The 20,442-nt window shown below is 41.0% G+C and overlaps 1 protein-coding gene across 2 annotated transcripts in view; it reads right to left on the reverse strand.

Moving 5' to 3' along the window:
* DGKI (diacylglycerol kinase iota) overlaps positions 1-20,442 on the reverse strand; it is a 453,118-nt gene that overhangs the window by 123,653 nt on the left and 309,023 nt on the right. For both annotated transcript variants that reach the window (XM_049641924.1, XM_049641923.1), the window contains one exon: positions 3,273-3,373. In XM_049641924.1, coding sequence (XP_049497881.1) covers positions 3,273-3,373 — 101 coding nt within the window. The remainder of the gene's footprint in view (positions 1-3,272; positions 3,374-20,442) is intronic.

Here is a 20,442-nt window from a genome sequence, read left to right on the forward strand (position 1 = left end):
CTCATCATCCTTTTCCTAGACTATATGATTACATGCTTTATTAAGGACTCATTTAATAGATTTGATTCAGATCATGGGAGTAAGTGTCAGCTATCTTTATGGATTTCATTAAGAATTTTTTCTAACATGACCACTTTACGTTCTACCTTTTAAGCTGAATAGACTTTCCTCTTGGACATCATAGCCACTATCTTGATGGTTAATAATTCATAAATCCAGTAATGAGATTCTAATTACTTTTACATAAGTCTGAAATTTACCAGCAAGAGCCAAGGAAGGGACTGGCCTAGACTAACCCTCTTTGTGCATTATTTTAGGGGGAATGACCCCCAGGCGAGTTGGAGCTAAATGGAAGGGGGATGACAAATCTTTGAAATAATGTAGTCATCTTTCTCTATGCTAAAATAAGCAAGGTAATTAAAAGAGCTGCCATCTGTAATGACCAAGGAAACCTGCCTTACGGACGGAAGTGGGGTTTTGTTAGACAACAAACATTGGAGTTGTAATCTAATACAAAAAACAATCCAGACACATGAGCAAGATCTATTAAACAGTGATGGGAAACAGCCACATGCTGCCTGGATGAATCACTCAGTGTTATCATCAAGAAAGAGAACTAATTTTTTAAACCTGGTAATGCAGTACTGCCTTAGTTTTAGGCTTTGTATGTTGACAATAAATAAATGGCCTAAGAGGATTCGCTCCCTTTGGGATGCAGGTCAGAGTACTGTCCTCAAATCCCTTTTATATATGTTTTCTATGTATTTTATTTAATTAATGCTTCTGAAATCACAGATCTATTTTGGCATTGTGTATCACATATGGACTTGAGCTGGTTTTTGTCTTTATGCTCAATGTGAGCTCTGCCAGCCTTCCACTGAATCTGTAGTTGGTTACGAGTTGGAATCAGGCAAGAGAGTGAGGGTAAGGATCAAATATTTAACCCCAAAGGACAAACTTCCCTGAGCAACCACATTTTAGATGCATCATAACTACATATTCAATGTGGGATGCCTGAGTTGGCCATCTTTACTTCTAATTAATATATTGTTTCCTTCAAACTCAAATATTTAGAATTAGGTAACTCTCCGATTCCTTCTTGGAATGTTTTTGTGTCCTTCTGGGACCCAGAGACACCTGAATTTATTGGATTTATACTTATACCAAGTTACCTCCCCAGTTTGAGATAAGAAGTTTCCTCACAGAGAAGTTTTATCACATAAGATATGATGAGTAAAGCACTTGCCAAGAAATGTCATCTTCTTGTAAAAACTCAAATCACAATTACCTCTGGCAATGGTGGACAGATAATGCTACAGAAAAGATAGAACAGATAATTGAAATCCACAGATAAGCCTCAAATCTCATTTCAGCCCCAAATTTCAAATGTTTCCCTACTCCCAACTGACTTTCTTCAGAGTTGATGGCAAACTGAAAAACATTACTGACTTGAGATCCATTATTATGTTTAATTTTTCAAAAATTATAAGCTATGTGGGTACAAGCGTGAAACGAGAAAGAACATAAAACACTCCTCTTTGTAATTAGCAGCCTCCAAAAGTCAGTTTAACTTACACTGTGAGCTACACCTCCCAAGGCAAACATACATGCCCATCATGTTACGAGTTACATTAGATTTGTGCTGGTCTGTTATTTATAATCTCATTTATACTGGAAAATATAACCTGCCATTTATAGAAGGCAGAAATGCAAAAGTTCAGGGAATTGCTCCTTCTCCACTTCAAACGTTCCTATCATGGAGCACCTGGTGGCTCAGTCGGTCAGTTAAGCGTCCGACTTCGGCGTAGGTCATGATCTCACAGTTAGTGAGGCCGAGCCCTATGTCGGGCTCTCTGCTGTCAGCACAGAGCCTGCTTCGGATCCTCTGTCTCCCTCTCTCTGCCCCTCCCTCCCTTACTCTATCTCAAAAATAAACAAACATTTAAAAAAAAAAAACAACTTTCCCATCCAAGGAAATGAAAGTGAGGGACAGAGGTTGGGGGGAAGGCTGAGGAGAAGCTAGAAGGTACTGATGTTTAATGAAAAGAACCAGAAGGGTTAAGGAAGCTAAAGTGGTGGAGAGAATTGAGAAAGGAGAAATTTCACACAGAATTCACTGGGAGGCTCAGTGATTGGATGGACTACCAGGAAAATGGATCCTCACTCAATGCCACTTCCAGATTGGAACGTCCCTGCACCCACCCCTTAAACTGACTCTAGATTTCAAGATTTCCATCCACTAAACCCCACTCCAGGATCACAGGTTCAGAAATCAGAGCCTGGAAGACATTATCCCAGGAACGTGTCCCTACTGTATTCCTGCCAGTGTTAGCTATTTGTGTCTTCTACAACTCTAGGTAGGTCCGTGCTTAGAGCTAGTATGGGGTGTTAGTTCATAAACCTCTGGTTCCGTATCAAACTCCTTCCTTTCTGTTAGCATCCCTGCCTGTGTCCTTGGACACTGGACCTGATCGTCTCTGAATTTACTGTACTTGACTGCCATCCTCCACAATTAGCGGGGAGCCAAGAACACCACTATCTAACATACCTGTGGTCTTAACATCTTCCAGCCTATGTTACCTGGTTAGCTCATGTATCACAATACAGACAGGGATCTAAAATAGTGACTGGAATATAAAAAGTGCTCAATAAATACTAAATGATAGACAAGATGAACTAAAATTAGTTATCCATTTAAAGAAACATATGGAAAATATGAACATTGAGAAACATTCATATGTTGAGTCAGTTTAAGATTTCAGGATTTCACCATCCATCAATCACTTTATCCTGGCATTGGGTATTCTGTGGGCCTTTTACATTATGCAATCACATAATAGCTAGAAGTGTTAGACATGTCTTTATAGATAACAATGTCACATCTGCATAAAGAATGAGGATAATATTTGGTAATATTGGCTCCAGGGAAAGACTCATGCTGTCCCAAGAGTTTTCTACATGTTACTATACCACATGACATTCGCCAGCCTTCTGCTTTCTCATTTTAGGTAAACTTGAGACTGAAGTGGTTAATACACCAGGAGATCCTAATTTGGCATCTTCCACATAATAATTTTATTCTGCTGCTTTCCTTTCTCCAGTTCCATTTCCTTCAGCCATAAATCACCACTCGGCATTCACGTATTACTACACTTTCCATTATTTCTCTAACCATTGTTTTCAGACACAAGATGAATCTATCCAAACCAAGGAGGATCGAGAAGCTGAAGACAGGCTGATCACATGAAATCAACGAAGCACTTCCAACTTACAAGCTTCCCGAAGTTTCTCTTTGTCATAGTGGAATCCTTCATAGTCTTGTAAACTGATTTTGTTCACCCGGATCCTCAGGCGGTCTGGGACAGATTGGGGACTGCAAAACAAGAACCGAGTAGTCAGACATAAATGAAAGGGTAGAATTGAGAGCCACATGCACCTGGAAGGACTAAAGGCAAAACATCTCTTCATGCTTGGAAGAAAAAGTTCTCATTCACACCAGAAAACAGCCATTATCTGGAGAATACATCTACAGAAACCTCAAGTTTCTGGAATTTAGGTAAGAACGTGGAAATACTCAGAAAAAGCTTCTGGAAGCTCCTCCAATCCTATTTGCTTTTAATGTGTTAAAAAGTCTAGTAAGATCATGTGTTTAGTTCCATGATAAATTAGACACAGCTAATCTGAAATAGTGAGAAGCGGTGTAGACATATAAAAAACTGCTGTAGATAGGTATGTCCATACCAGCCTCTTATGACAGTTTGACCCTCAGAAGAAACAAATAAACAAACACTATAAAAAGCAGACCAAGAATTGAGAAAACACAGGGCTGAGCTCAAAATGGCTCCAACAGTCTAACGGCACCTCTCAGTCAAAGTTTATGACAATAAATGCTGTCGGTGGTGGGGATTCTGAGTGCCGCAAAATGAAGGAAAAAAATGAAAATATGTCTAAGGTACTTTCTTTAGAAAGGGAACGAGGCTGTAATTCATTTTAACAAAATTCGCGACACATGTTAAACGAAAGGGGGTAGTGCCAAGCTTTCTGAAGCATCCTGTTTCCCCACAGAATTTCTTTACCTGGATTCCATGGACTAAGTAATATTTTCAGGTTAGTTTAACCACTGGCATTAGTTGAGCGAAACAATGTAATTTTCGCCAGCACTCCTACGGATCAAAACATTTCTTCAATGGATTAACAGAGCACAATCCCCATTCATCCTTCACTGTTTCCCTATACTTAGATTTCATTGGTTCAGATAATTTTAGAAAATAAAGGATTGCTTCCCCTGTCTTGTATTATGGGATAAAAGTCACCATTGACCCAAGGAGAAAGAATAGCATTACTCTTCATTTCAGTAAAGAAGGGAAGGAATGGAAAAGGGAAAGAAGGGGAAAAAGAGAAGAAAAAGAGGGAAGGAAGAAGAAAAAGATAGATGGAAGGAGGGAGGAGGGAGTGATTAAATATTATCTGGATACTGAGACCCCCCCACCCCACCTCTCACACACACATGTATGGAATTTCACTGCAACTCTGGAAGAAGGAGGGGGAAATAATTCAATCGCATTCTATTGTCTAATGCTTCATCGTAGGGCAAAGTATAGTAGTAACTCCCTACAGGTAGATTCCCACTCTAATACCTTAAAACAACATATATATCCAGCTATGGACACATATGTGCATACTCATACATAGTCCTCTTCCTTCCCCCTCCCACACAAAGATATTTAGATAGACGTGCATAAATTCTAAAGAGAGATGGTGGACAAACAAAAATGTCTGAGGTTCACTGGGCTAAAAACTAAGCCAATATGAAATGACAAGATCGATATTTGCGAGGGAACGTTTTGAGAAGACACATCAATACATCGGTCCGTTCAAAGTGTGTCTGTTGGGTGTCCACTTTGTAACGGGCATTGCGCCGGACATGGCATCGGCTTTGATAAATAAAACTGACATAAGCAGTGATGGGAGATATGATTTGAAGGCATATTTGTAAGCTAGAACATACCTTAAATATCATGCATACCATGTCATCTTTTATAGAGAGGAAGGCTGAGGTGCAGAAAGGTAAAGTGATTTTATGGTCACAGAGCTACTAAGTGGCAGAGCTGGGAGCAGAGTCTTGGACTCTTCACTCATAGGTTTCGTGCTTGTTCTATTATACGGGGCCAAGAATCCCATGGGTTTGATGGCAAAACCACAGAGCCTGAATTAACAAAGTTGAATGATCTCTATGTGGTGTTCAGACTCTTATCAATAAGCAGTGAGTGGAGGGATAGCTCGGTAAACTCTGGTGCACTGAAACAAGAGAACACTGGGCAAACAGTACAAATGAGTGTGCAGATCCGCCTTTGTTTGGAGGGAAGTTCGACTATAACATTATGAAGTGAAAAAAAAGTTAGAGAAAATTATGTCTGGAATAATCTCCTTCATGTAAACTGTGGAACCTCGGCATCTGTAAAGGAACACAAGTGTCTGGAGAAAATGTTCAGTAAGCTATCCCAAGCAGTTACCTCTACATGATGGGATTTAGGGATTATTTCACACTGAGAATCATCCTTTTTAGGAAAATATTTTAAAAGTATGTCAATATGTAAATAAATGGTAACTCAGAGCCAGAGTAAAAATAAGAGTTACAGCAAAGCGTGTTAGGTATTAGACATAAAGAGATAGGAAAGGATAGGAAAGAACTTAAGCAATTGACAGAGTGACCATACAGTGTATCAAATGCTTATCCCCAAATTAAGAGGGGTCCGATCTTTTTATTTTCAAGTTCACCCCAGTGACCTGCCAAGACTGTACTTAGCAAACATTTCCCCACAAGTACATCAGGTAAGAGGGAAGCTGGAAGCACAGAATGTAGTGGCCCACCATACCCTCCGGGGGGGGGGTGGGGGTGGAGGATGCAGGTTGAAAGACCTCTACTTCCATACATTTCAAGATTACAGTAGGTCTAATGACAGGGAAGTCTAGTCTTCTCCAATGGGCTGGAGATGTCAGGACTAAGACCTGGCTCCAGCAGTAGCTGTAGCGTGGACAATGGGGTTGAAGGAATGACTAGAGACCAGTCGCTATACGGCCTTGTCCCAGGGGCTCCCCACTAGCTAACCAGTGTTTACCACCTTTCTCACAGTCCACCAGTGCCCGCTCCCTGTCCACAGGCTTCCACCTCCCAGCTTTGTGTCGGCGCCCACCCATTCCAGCCACACACTGCTGCCTCCTGAGCCACGGCCTCCACCGACCTTCCTTACGGGTGGCCCACCATGCACGTGCAACATGAACTGTCATTTGAATGGAACTTTCCAGAATCCAAATGAATTCACATATTATCTCACTTCATCTCCAGAGTGATCGGCCAGGCAGAAGAAAACTCACCGCTTATCACTCTCCCCCATCCCACCTTCTTACACACCCCCTCTCTCTTGCGGGCCGCTCCCGTCTGTTCCTGAGGACTTACAATGCATCCCATGTTCCCACCAGCAGCAGCTTGCTTAAACCCACTCTTCTGACTAGGGGACCTGGGGCTTGGCTTGCTATCAAGTGTTGAGGCCCACCAGCAAATTTTAGAGCAACCACGGGGTCCATGATGGAAATCTGCTTGGAGTAATTTTGGATCCTGGCGTGAAGGGTAGGCAGCTCAGCCAAGTCTAAGAGCTCAGACTCTGAGTCAGATTGCCCGGATGGGAAGTAAAGCTCCTCCAATTATTGGTTAATCAGGTAACCTTGTGCTCCAGCTCCCTCGTAGGTAAGGCGGAGATGATGAGAGGATCCACCTCACAGACCTACTATGAGGATTAAATGGGTCAATACAGGTAACGTGCTGAGAAAAAAGTCTAGCACGTTGAAAGTGCTCAGGATACCAGCTATCACCGGCATAATTATTATTCTGAAAACCGCTCCCCTACATAAGGTTCTGCTAATAAACAATAGAATCGGCTGCTGCTGGGTCATGGAAGAAGGTCAGGGCATATGCAGGAGCCTCCCTAGGCACCTGTGCAAGCTGCTGGGGAAACTGTCTAGCCTCGACAATGTCATCATTCTCCTGGATCTCCTCCCACAGGTATTTTACAGGCCAACCAATAACATGAAAACAGACAACAAGAACAGGGGAAAGAGAAAATACACAGATGTTAAATGAAAGCCAAGTAATTCAATTGTGTCCCTTTATGTCAAAATATATTAATGTCCCATTAATGGCTGAGTGGAGGTGGACGATGACAAAGCTGTTCCTTAGAGTCTGGGGAATAGCAGTGCCATTAGTTTTCTAAAATCCAATTTTTCCAAGAAAGTTAGTGGAGCAGAGAAGAGATAAACGTCCTGGTTAAACTGAATTTGCCTCCATGCCAACATCTACCACAAACTCTTCTTATGCAGAATTTGGCTCTGTATGGGGGGTTCTAAAGCAGACTTCCAAGGAGTCACTGAAGGTTCCTAAAAGGGACTCAGCAATATTTGAATTCTCTCCGCAACCCAGACAGTGGCCTCAACCTATCATCTTCTCACAAATTTCCTGTGAAACGTCAAGATTGAGTTTTTTGTGCACGTCAGAAGTGCATGGCTCTGAATGTAACTCCCAAAAGTCTCCCTGACAACTCCCTCAAGAACTACAACGAAAGCAATAAATTCACTCACTTGGGCTCCAGACCACACCTTCTCATGTTCACATTGCACACACCTGTTACACTGAGATGCTGGGGGCTGGGGGGAGTTGGAAGTGCGATCGAGACAACGCCCAGAATGCTCACTGCTATTCAACTTACACCCAGTTCTCATTCCTCTCTCTTCAACCTTCACGCTTTCAGTTTCTTTACTACACGTTTCTTTTAGTCTGATAACAGACTCCCCTCATTCCAATCTTCTCACATGGATACCGTTTACGGACAAAGAGAATAAGTTGGGTGCTTTTGTTCCCCAGGGTCACTTCCAGACCAGCAACACCACATAACCAGACCAGACCAGCAACACCACTCATTGGTAACATTGATAATATGGGAATCATATCCTTTAATATTAAGACACTATAGCCAGTGTGCAAAGCAAGATGTAAACTCAGAAATATCCCAGTTCCAATCTGAACTCTGTCAATTAATACATGTTTGGCATTGAGAACTGTGAAGTTACCTTGGCCAAACCATTTTCTGATCTGAAAATGGAACTGATAATACGAATACAGTGAACAGTGAATGAGAAAATACATGTAAGGCAGTTAGCACATCCCTAGTAAAGAATAAGTGTTGAATATAATGTTGTTGTATTTTTTAATACCCTGAGGCTTCAACTTCTACAAGCCTTTTTTTTTTTTTTTTTAATTTAATCCTAGATAGGGGTGCCTGGGTAGCTCAGTCGGTTAAGAATCCGACTTTGGCTCAGGTCATGATCTCCTGATTTGTGAGTTTGAGCCCCATGTCGGGCTCTGTGCTGACAGCTCAGAGCCTGGAGCCTGCTTCAGATTCTATGCCTCCCTCTGTCTCTGCCCCTCCCCCACTCATGCTCTGTGTGTCTCTCAAAAATAAATAAATGTTTAAAAAGTTTTTTAATTTAATCCTAGATAATATCATAGCAAAAGCCACAGTCACAGATCTAAGTAGGGGTCAGCAAATACCAAACCTTAGCAGAATGACAGTTTGATAACACAAGGCGGGGACACAAAAATTCAGAGTTACATAGCCATATATAGTCTGTTGGACAAGAATCCAAGTAGGGGCTGTGAATGTTTCAAAATATCTTAAAGATACTAAGAATATGGGGGCACCTGTCTGGCTCAGTCAGAAGAGTGTACCACTCTTGATCTCAGGGTTCTAAGTTCAAACCCCACACTGTGTAGAAATTACTTAAAAATACAATCTTTAGAGGTGCGTGGGTGGCTCAGTCGGTTAAGCGTCCAACTACAGCTCAGGTCATGATCTCAGGGCTCGTGACTTGGAGCCCCATGTCGGGCTCTGTGCTGACAGCTCAAAGCCTGGAGCCTGCTTCGGATTCTGTGTCTCCCTCTCTCTCTGCCACTGCCCCGCTCATGCTCTGTCTCTCTCAAAAATAAACATTAAAAAAATTTTTAATACAATAAAATCTTAAAAAAATTATACTGAGAATATAAATCCTCATTGAGACCCTTAAAGTTATATAATTACTCTACATTTTGTACTTTGTAAATGTCCAATTTTCATTAACATTCTTCAATGGTTCAGTGTAAGACCTGCCCCTTAAAACATTCATTATGGGGTTGCCTGGGTGGTTTAGTCAGGTAAGTGTCTGACTCTTGATTTGGCTCAGGTCATGATCTCATGGTTCAGGAGTCAAGCCCCACATTGGGCTCTGCGCTGACAGTGTGGAGCCTGTTTGGGATTCTCTCTCTCCCTCTCCCTCTCTGCACCCCCCAACAACACTCCCTGCTCTTTCTCTCTCTCAAAATAAATAAACTTAAAAAAACATTCATTATGCAGACTCACTCATTTTTATGATGAACTGTAATTTAGCCAGGAATTCACTACTCCTATACAGTTAGTTGTCCTTTGTAAGGCAGAAAACATCACATCTTTGTCTGCCTTTCTCCTTCCAAGTCTGATTCAATACTGATACATTGCTTTCATTTCTTTCAAACGTGAGATTCTACCCAATCATAACCTAAGATGTAATAAAGTATATTTCTTTTTTTAAAAAAAAATTTTTTAATGCTTATTTATTTTTGAGAGAGAGAGAAAGAGCAGGGAAGGGGCAGAGGGAGAGGGAGACACAGATTCCAAAGCAGGCTCCAGGCTCCGAGCTGTCAGCCCAGAGCCCGATGTGGGGCTCGAACTCACAAAGAGTGAGACCATGATCTGAGCCGAAGTCAGACACCCAATCAACTGAGCCACCCAGGTGCCCCAATAAAGTCTATTTCTAACTAATCTTTAATAGGACTCACTTGAACTGGCCTGTGTTTTATGAATGGACTTTGGTGTGAATTCGTGGCACAAAAGACTAGTCATTGTTGTTACAACTCCAGTACCTAAAAGAGTCTGCCCCATGTTGTTTATAATAAATGTTTAAAACAAATGAATGAGTGAAACGAGAGAGCTGAATTCCCCTGGGACTACACATGGCCTTGCAGCTTAGCACAGTGTGACAAGAGAGCATCTCTGAGCCACCCCATAGCGGTTTTTCTCTTTGTGAGTCCTAAGGCAAACCCTGATCGGGCTGTCCATTTCTGTCCTTTTTCCATCCAGCTCTCTGAGATCTGGAGGTAATCCATGCTGGATTACGTTCCTTGGCATCTTATCTCTAGGGGGATCAGCACAAATAGAGAGAAAAGAACATACAAATAGTAGATGTCCCTGCCAAAAAAGTCTGTAAACCATTTCAGGACTGCCTGTTCTTCAATTAAATAACAGTGAATGAGAAACATCTACCGCACCCATTCTCTCATCAGATAACAACTGGGCCTTCTTTAGAAATAATTATACTCAATAGTTTCCTTCAGTGGCTTCCTAGAAATTGCTGCAATTTACCCTGGGACATTCTCAAGCTGCCACTGACAACAGCCTATCCAAAAACACATTCAAGTGGGCCTCTTTGCAGGGAGCAGTAAAATCAAATTGAATCAAGGCTTCTGAACAGAGATTTAAAATGGATTTTGGACACCTGCTGGGTTCAAAGAGAACTCTAATAATTCAGTTGTCTTCTGCCTGGAGTAGAGAACAATGCCTCAGAAATGTGAAAAAAAATTGCAAAGGAGTTTTTGAATTTGGGACCAAGGATAAACCAATATCACATCAGCAGCAATCACAAGCTGCCACTGTCCAACATGTTTTTCTAGAGACAGTACTTGCTTTTCCCCTTCCAAAATAGACAGTACTTGTAAAGGTTGTTAATTCTTTTTCAATAGAAGTTGAATAAGTTCTTGACTTAAGGTATCCCTTTGTGAGGTGGTTAATATGTCAGAGTTACAAATTATTTGAGACACCTCCACACCTCCAACAAGATCATGGGATTAAAGCATTATAGAGTTGGAAGAAAGCTTAGAGGTTCACTAATTCACTATCTGCTACTCCCTCTGATTGTTATTATGCTATGATTGCATCTTTAAATGGCTGCTCTGTCTCTGCTTGACCCTCATCAGGCGTGGAAGGTGCAAGACAGAAGTGCCCTATTCCTTGTTCAGACGACTCTAAGCATTTGTGAATTCTACCTAAGGAATCTCTCTCTCTCTGTCTCCATAGTTTATGGGCTTTTCTTCTACTATTTGGGTCAGAATTGGGTTTTAAGTCGCTGAGATAATCAGCCACAGACACTCATGGCAAAAGAATGCACACGTGAAGCACCAGAGACAGACACATATCAAAGAAACCGTTTGCTGACTTCATGGCTAACAGATTAAAAAATGGTTATTTTAAGGACCAAATATGAGAGAGCTTTTATGCCATTGGTTGAAACCAAAAATTTTTAAGTTCTCTTGAGCTCTTCAAATGCACATCGAAGTGCACATTTTCATGCTTTCTATTGAGATAAATTGTTATGCTTTTGAAATTATAATAAATGAACATGCAGCAGAGTGAAATTAGCATGTGGTTATTCTAGACAGTCTCTTCTGCTGGGCGTCAGGTTCCCGGCATGCAGAGGAGAAGCAAAGACAAAGAACTGGGAGTGGTTTCACTTGGTGGCACTGCAAAGCAGCCCCACAAACATGTCAGCTTCATTACTGCTTTAAAGCAAACGAGGGGCTCCTGGGGTCTCAGGCAGTTAAGCGTCCAACTTCGGCTCAGGTCATGAGCTCGCGGTTCAGTCCAACTTCAGCTTGGGTCAGGAGCTCGCGGTTTGTGCGTTTGAGCCCCGCGCCGGGCTCCGCGCTGACAGAAGAACCAATGAGAGAGCTAAGTCTGCCCCTACTGCAAATGTGGCCATACTAACTTTTCCTTCTGCAAGTGAGCTGGAGAGATCTCTTGAATATCCAGGTAAAAAATATGGGGAAAGCCCAAATAAACAGAAAACAATAAAAAGCAAAGAGAATAATAATAACAAGCTTGGGTGATTACACTTTTCATCCTGAATTAATGACTTCGAATTAAGGCAAAATGAATCGATTAACAGATATTAAGAAGTCCCCACCTCTGTGTCTCCCTTTTTCTCTGCCCCTCCCCTGCTGATGCTCTCTCTCTCTCAAAAATAAACAAACATTTAAAAAAGGAAAACAAACAGGCCAACTGCCTCGATCTATATTTCAAATTCTCCTAACCATCCATTTCCTTTTCTGCTAGTGAATGTCACAGCTGTTACTGACTCAGTCACCAACTCCGAGACTTTTAGGTGGAAGCGCCCCATATATACATGACAACTTCTAGGCACCAGAGTCACAGATTTATTTTTTAAGTCATAGACCCTCCAACTTTCCTCTACAGAAGATCATGCTGTCTTTCCCCCTTCTCCTTTCTCTTTATTCCAGCTCACTAAATCCACTTCTCAGTCCTCACTCCAATCCCTTCAGCAGCATTCCACACTCTGGTTAACTGCCTGCTCCTTTTCTCTGGATTTCAGTTCAGAATACTTCTGATTTCCCAACTAAATTTCCATCTGCTCCTTCTTTATCTGCCCTCCAATTCCTTCTCCTCTGAATGGTGTTCAAATACGTATGCCTCTCTCCACCCTCCAGTAAAATCCCCACAGACCAAGTTATTAGCACCTTGCTCCTAGACCCATTGCTGCAGACAAAGCACTCGGTGTGAAATGTAAATGCGATCATGACTTGGTGACTTTGCTCCCCCATTAAATCATGAGCTCTTTGAGCACAGGAGGCTCAGCTAGACCTATCTTTGTTGAGCTGCTTCCCATATGGACTTACTAATTTTGAAATGAGAAAAACTATTTTTCATGACAACTAACTACATTCTTCATTCCACCTAATCTCTCTCTCTCCCTCTCTCTTTTTTTTAATGTTTATTTTTGAGACAGAGACAGAGCAAGAGAGCGGGGCAGCCGGGGAGGGGTAGAGAGACAGAAAGACAGAAGATCTGAAATGGGCTCTGTGCTGACAACAGAGCGCCTGATGTGGGGCTCCATATCACAAACGCATACACTGTGAGATCATGACCTGAGCCGAAGATGGACACTCAACCGACTGAGCCACCCAGGTGCCCCTTTATCCCACCTAATTGTGTGTGCTATGTAATTGCACCATTGGCTAGGATGGGAACCAGTGAACAGAATTTGGTTCAAGGGAAAAATCTATTCCCATTACTAAACCAACAAACAAAAAATAATCTCAATGCTCATGCTACCCTCACAGCTGCGGTTGATTCTCTGGCTTACCTCTGGTTAATACAAGTGGAGAGAAATTTCTACTTGTAATTAGATACCACCTACAGAGTTAAATCTCCCGAGAGTCTCCTGCCCTAATATTTGCTCAGTTGGCAACTAGAGAGGACGTTCTTTCAGAAAACTTTATAGGAGTTTCAGACCTGAAGTTCCCACTTATATTCTTATTTATACTCTTTTATGTTTAAAGGAGTTGGGACAAATTATCACAGGGAAAGGTAAAGGAAGCAAATACCCCAGGAAATACAGAGGGACTGAAATTAGAGGTAGAGGGAACATGCATTTTTGTAGAATTCTGAATATTCAAATTGCTAAATAAAGAAGAGTTAAGAACAGCTGGAAAGGGAACAAGAACTCAAGGCCAGTCTTTCATCACAGTGGGCGAGAAACATTTCCACTCCATGAGAGAAGTCCATTTAATGGAGGTTTCCTGGCTATTAAAAAGGACTAAAGATTCTATCATAAAATACTAACATGGGCTGCTTTTAGTAGCATAGCCTGAAGTGGCTTGCAGAAGACTTTCGCTGCTGTGATTGTCCAGGAGTCCATTAATTACTATCTCCAATGGAGTAAGGAACCACTGGGCCTGAACCAACGAGATATAACAGGATAATGTTACTCTCAAGCCACCTAAATGGCTTCAGATCTCATGTGCTCAGAAAGGGAGAGATTTTTTTACTTCAGGTTTCAATTTCTATGTATCAAACAAAAGGAAAAATCTTACATTTATTTGTTATTTAACTGCTAAAATGCCTTGGGTTTGCAATCACAAGCTAGGATATCCTGTTCATATTTGCAACTGATAAACTGACTTTCTTGGTTGGAAAGGGGTGTGGAGCAAGGACTGGGATTTGTATAGTTTAAAAAAGTGTTATTTTAGAAGCGCGTAGATGGCTCAGTCGGTTAAGCATCCGACTTCGGCTCAGGTCATGTTCTCAGGGTTCGTGGGTTTGAGCCCCGCGTCTGGCTGTGTGCTGACAGCTCAGAGCCTGGAGTCTGCTTCGGATTCTGTATCTCCCTCTCTCTCTGCTTCTCCCCAGCGCTCTCTTTCTCTCTGTCTCTCAAAAATAAAATAAACATTAAAAAAAAGTGTCATTTCACAAAAGAAATGTGTGGCCCTTCACATACATCATGAAGGACTAAATTAGGCTGCAACTACTAATATATTTACTCATCTTCTAGTAACCCTACGCACTTTGATGAATCAAGTGGTGGTATTTGAGTGAGGGTACCATGAAAACAGTATTTTTATTTAAAAAAACCTAGATTACATGTATATTTTAAAATTTTTAAACACTTATGAACCTACAGGAAAAAAAATAAAATTGGTAATTTTTTAAGAAAAAATAACCGGGGCGCCTGGGTGGCTTAGTCCGTTGAGCATCCAACTTCGGCTCAGGTCATGATCTCATGGTCTGTGAGTTCGAGCCCCACGTCGGGCTTTGTGCTGACAGCTCAGAACCTGGAGCCTGCTTTGGATTCTGTGTCTCCCTCTCTCTCTGCCCCTCTCCCACTCATGCTCTGTCTGTCTGTCTGTCTGTCTCTCTCTGTCAAAAATAAATAAACATTTTTTAAAAATTAAAAAAAAAGAAAAAAGAACCAACAAAGCAGAATCCAAAAATGCATAAGGCAATAATGGTGTGAAAATAAACATGGCCATCTTATTAAAATGGAGAAATGTAACCCCACTTTATTTGAGAAAAGACTGAACGCATGAATTACCAGCTGTGTTCCTACTGAAAAGCTTGTGTGCAAATTATGTGGAGGTAACTCTGCATCCCCAGGGAACAGACTCAGTAAGAAAGAGAGTCTGTGTTGGGTTTAGATCAAGAAAATAAAAAAGTTAAGTATTGGCCTAACAATAAATGGCATTACATAAGAAACATTTCCTTAAATGGCTTTAGCTCTCTACATAAAACAGTTTAAAAAGGACACATTGTACTTTCTTAAAATGTGGGTATTTAAGAAAATTCACAAAGCTATGTTTCATATTGGTCATTGTTAGTTTACCATGTTACGTTTCAACTCCTTTTTCCCTTTTGGTTCACGATGGCTCGCCAAGGTCTGGAATATTTCAGTAGTGCTCCACGTCCCTCTGGAGAGGGAAAGGACACCACGTCTGTCCTAGTCATCCACTTACAGCTGGGGGAAAGCTGAGTCCCCTGCTCACAGATGTGCTCCTGTCACCTCCTGTTTCCTTGTCAGAGATTCAAGAACAAATCAAAGTCCCCTAAATCCAACTCCCCTTTCCAACTCAGTAAATTGAGCCAATTAGGCAGAAACTGTCATCACCATTCTCTAAACCCTAATCCAATGAACAGAGGAATTTTTTTTTTTAATTTTTAAATCATTCATCTTATTGGTGTCAAAATGGACAGAACAAAGACACCTTGCCCAAATAGGACTCATATAGTTCTATAACTGCAACTGCTAATAATTTTACAAAAATAACTTTGTAAAATTTGATAGTAAACTTGAGAAGAAGAAGTCCCATAAGATAAACTTTTAGTCCGAGACTAGTAACAGTGTTTGGATGATGAAGAACAAACACAAAACAATTAGTTAAAATAAAGCTAAAAAGAAAAAAAAAAATGACGGAAGTAAAAGAATGGTTTCTGCTGAGAACTTCATGACAGAATATGAAAATAATTTGGGGTGCTTTTGCCTGGGCCCACTGTCCACTCTCTTCTCTCTTTCACTTACCATATTACAGATCAAGCCTCTACCAAAGGCAGTATTTTAACATTTCATAAGCCAAGAGCCTCTCATCAGGAAAACATGTTAATTGTTTTACTTTGCCTGAGCAACAAAATATCATCGGGCCAAAAGATTTATGTCCCAATTAGAGAACATAAATCAGCTCTCGTGAGAGCAGGAGAGTCTAAATGATGAAGAAAAAGAAACTAATTACAGTTCTCTCTGTTACAAAGCTGAAAACTTTGGCCTTTTTGTTCCATTTATAATTCTTCTAGCACCACTCCCATTTTAGTCAAATATCTTAGGTACAACTTTGAAACGTGCTGAACTCATTTTTAGAATTTCATTTTCTGACACAAAATGTGATGAGGGCTAGGGATCAACCGAGTGCAGCAGCAACATGGAATTCTTCTTTCTCCCTTTAACAATGTATTCCCTTTCCATTTCCTGTTAGTGTTTCAGGGTGTCATGACAGACCAGGAAAGTCAATCACACTGGTATAATTACATTAAAATTCTCCAAATGAAATGTGCATTGCAGCTTATTGCTACCTGAGCACAACAATCCAAAAGAAACACCCTGTTGGCACGCTCAAAACAAATGTCTAGATTTCTTTGTTATTGATATGTTCTTCCCACTCCATGGTGGAATATATATCAGCTGTTATTGTAATACTGGAGTGAAAGGTTTCTCTTTCTTTCTGAAAGCAGTAAATCTATTAAAAACTCTGCAGACTGTAGTTTATCTACTATCTATCTATCTATATAGATAGATATACACGTATGTATATCTACAGTAAATATATATACATATATATACATATGTATATATATATGTGTGTGTGTATATACGTATATATATATATACACACACCACTTTCCGGAAGTATTTAGGGTTTTTTTCCTACATTTGTAAGTAAATCTTTTCCTCACAAAGACTAGCAAAATGACTCCCCTCTCCTTCCATTTGTAGTCTGTATTTCTATAGTCGTTTCTATTCCAATAATGTTTTAGAAATTCATAGATGAACAAAAATTTAAAGGTCATATTGTTTGACCACCTTATTTTACAGAAATTGAATTCGGGTCCAGAGAGGTCAACAACAAATTTGTTGTACCCATATAGCTAATACCAACAATTTGCTATAAATAAAAGAGCAATGTTCTGCAGCCCTTCTTCTACCATTTAATAAAAAAAGATTTTAAAGAACTAAACCATCAATACAAGTCAGATACACAAAGTTCAATCTTTATACAGCTGGTGATAGGAAAAGAAAACTAAAATGTAGTCAAATTTATCTAGTATGATGCTCTTATGGGCTGGGTTGGGCACCCCTCCCCGCCCCACATTCATGCTCTGAAGTCCTAACTCCAACCCCTCAGAATGGGACTGTGTGTGAAGAGAGGGTCTTTAAGGAGGAATTAAGTTAAAACAAGGTCAGGTGGGTGGACCCTAGTCCAATCTGACTGGTGTCCGTATAAAAAGAGATTGGGACAGACACACACAGAGGGAAGACTGTGGAAGACACAGGAAGACAACCTCCAGCTGTAAGTCAAGGGGAGAGGCCTCAGGAGAAACCAAGGCTGCCAACACCTTGATTTCAGACTTCTGGCCTCTAGCCTGTGAGGACGTAAATTTCGGCGGTTTAAACCACTCAGTCTGTAGTACTTTATTATGGCAGCCCAAGCAAACCACACGAATGCCTACTAAAGAGAATCACTAGGAGAATGAATGGATTTTATTTTGATCCTACAACTACTGCTTATAAAAGGTAACATAAGTGGAAGAATAAGAGGCGTCTAATGCATCGCTTTCCAAAATTCCAACCTGGCTTGACATCCCTATTTAGGATATTCAGACCTTAATTTCTGCTTCTCCTAAAAGTCAAGGTGCATAGAATAATCTAAATATATATAGAGTTGTGTTTCTTGAACTAATGTTACTGCTAAGGTCATTTTTTAATTTTGATTGCTTAAAGTTTATTTCCATTAAACATACAAACGAAGGAATTCATACGTTTTCCTCCTCCTTTGTCCTGCCCAATGGGCCTGGGGCACACGCCGCACCCGAACCTCCCTGCAGACTCTCCCCTTGCCCCTGAAGCCTCGTTAGGCCCTGCACCTCAAGCCAACAACACCTGAGTGAAAACTCCCTTAAGTTCTGAAGTGACCGTTTACTTTACGAGAAGTGCTGACTCCTAAGTGTAAGACTGTTTCTACGCCTACGCAGACATGAATAATTCATCTCCGAAAATAAATTTTAAAAGCAACGAGATATAATTTTAAGTGTTGAGGGAGTCCTAAATGTATTATGCCTTACATAACTGTACCAGAGGCTGCTGTCTGTGTTTACCTCTGCTAAGAGAAGAACACAGGTGCCATCCGCCCCCCACAGCTGCGGGCATGACCCTTCCTGAGGAGCCACGTTCCCAGACCAAACGCCATCACTAACACGTCTAAAAGACTCTCTGGGTTCCTTAGATGTACTAGAACTTATTTTTAACCAGGATTGTCATTCTGACGTTTTTCTTATAACACTTGAACTGCAAACCTGTAACACTAAAGAGTCACACATTTGAAACACTCAAAACTGAATTGTAAGTCATCACTCCTTTCCAAGTTTTCTTTGAAAAAGGAAGAAGTTTGCACAGCATGATTGAATAAAATATATAAATCATATCTACGAAAATAAACACACACACACACACACACACAAGAAAATGATCAGAGGTTATTGCAATAGTAGAGTGTAGAGTCTCAAATGCTGTCTCCAAAGCAGAAAGCCCTGGGTGTTAACTTTATTACTTTCTAGCATACAATCTTAGTTAAGTTTCCGAAAACTTCTTATTCTCAGTCTTGCCAACCATGGAATGGGAATAATGGCAATTGTCACCACAGTTATCGAGATGTTAAAATTGATCACAAGCCAAGGTGCTTATTAGCATAATATCAGACACATGTTATCTTTCTGGCTAAATGAAAAAACACACTTGAGTTCTTGCTGAGAGAAAGGTAAAACCTCCATTAAAGGTACCAAAACAGTACAGGGCCTGGCCTCCTGATCAGTCTTAGGATAAAGGATGAATGTCCCATGAAGAGTTTTGCCTACTTCAAGTCTCAGATCCCTTTGGGGCAGATTTTCATAGAATCTAGGGTCATGCCCTGAATTTTAGCATAACATGACTTCAGAGCTGATAGAAATCCAGGGGAACAACTGCATTTCTTTTTTTAATATTTGAAAAAGCAGAATGCAAAGAGGTTAACACTTGGTCAATGTCATACCACAAAAAGAGAGCTCCCCCTGACACCCAAAAGAGTAGAATGTTACCATGGGGGTGCTACAAAATAAGGAGGAAGACGCTCCAGTTAGAGACCTGTGTCTGTTCCTGCTGCCCCTTTTCTTTAAGGCACTAGGCCACTCTGGCCATGTGAGTGGGAATAAAACCTCAAGTGGAGAGGGGCAACTCTTGGGGGAGAGTTGCAGAGTGCAAGGAAGAAAGCCACCACCACCGGTGCTGCAGCCTGGGCTCAAGTCTGACAAGTGACAGGAGGGGAAGCTCAAGCAACACTTCCCTACCTTTCTTTGGAATTCTCAAATTGGTTTATCTGTTTTATGCAACCAACGGAGGGGGTATCATAAAAAGAAAGGAAAACATGACATTTTGACATTATTGAAGGTCAAGAAAATGGGTACTGGAAAGTTAAATCACTCAGAAGATAACCCAGAAAATGTGAGTGGGAGCAAGAGAGAAGGCCGATGTTAGCAGTTTCCTCTGCTCAGTGGTTCAGAGAGCAAACAGCTTTGCATTCCAGAAAGCCTCAAGCTAACTCTGTTGCTTCCCTTTCTGACTCTGAGATTCGGTAAATGGCATTTTTTCCTGTTCTGTGCATGTAGCAATTCTCCTGTACCCTTTTTAAAATATGAACTTTCGGATGCCTGGGTGGCTCAGTAGGTTAAACATCTGACTCTTGATTTTACTCAGGTCATTATCTCACGGTAATGAGACTGAACACCCACTGGGTGTGGAAGTTGCTTACGATTCTCTCCCTTTCTCTCTGCCCCTCTCCTGCTCAGGTACACCCACACTTTCTCTCTCTCTCCCTCTCTCTCTCCTCTCTCTCTCTCTCTCTCTCACACAAAACAAATTAATTAATTAATTAAAATAAATAAAATAAAATAAACTTTTAAGTTTTCTCCCTTTAATTTTTTTAAAAAAACTTTTAAATGTTTATTTATCCTTGAGAGACAGAGAGAGAAACAGAGCATTAGCATGGGAGGGGCAGAGAGAGAGGGAGACACAGAATCCGAAGCAGGCTCCAGGTTCTGAGCTGTCAGTGCAGAGCCCGACTAGGGGTTCAAACTCATGAACCATGAAATCGTGACCTGAGCCGAAGCTGGATGCTTAACGGACTGAACCACCTGGCGCCCCAATTTTTCTCCCTTTTAGAAGTAATGCATGTTC

Source organism: Panthera uncia, chromosome A2 (assembly GCF_023721935.1).
Source record: "Panthera uncia isolate 11264 chromosome A2, Puncia_PCG_1.0, whole genome shotgun sequence".
NCBI lineage: Eukaryota > Metazoa > Chordata > Mammalia > Carnivora > Felidae > Panthera > Panthera uncia.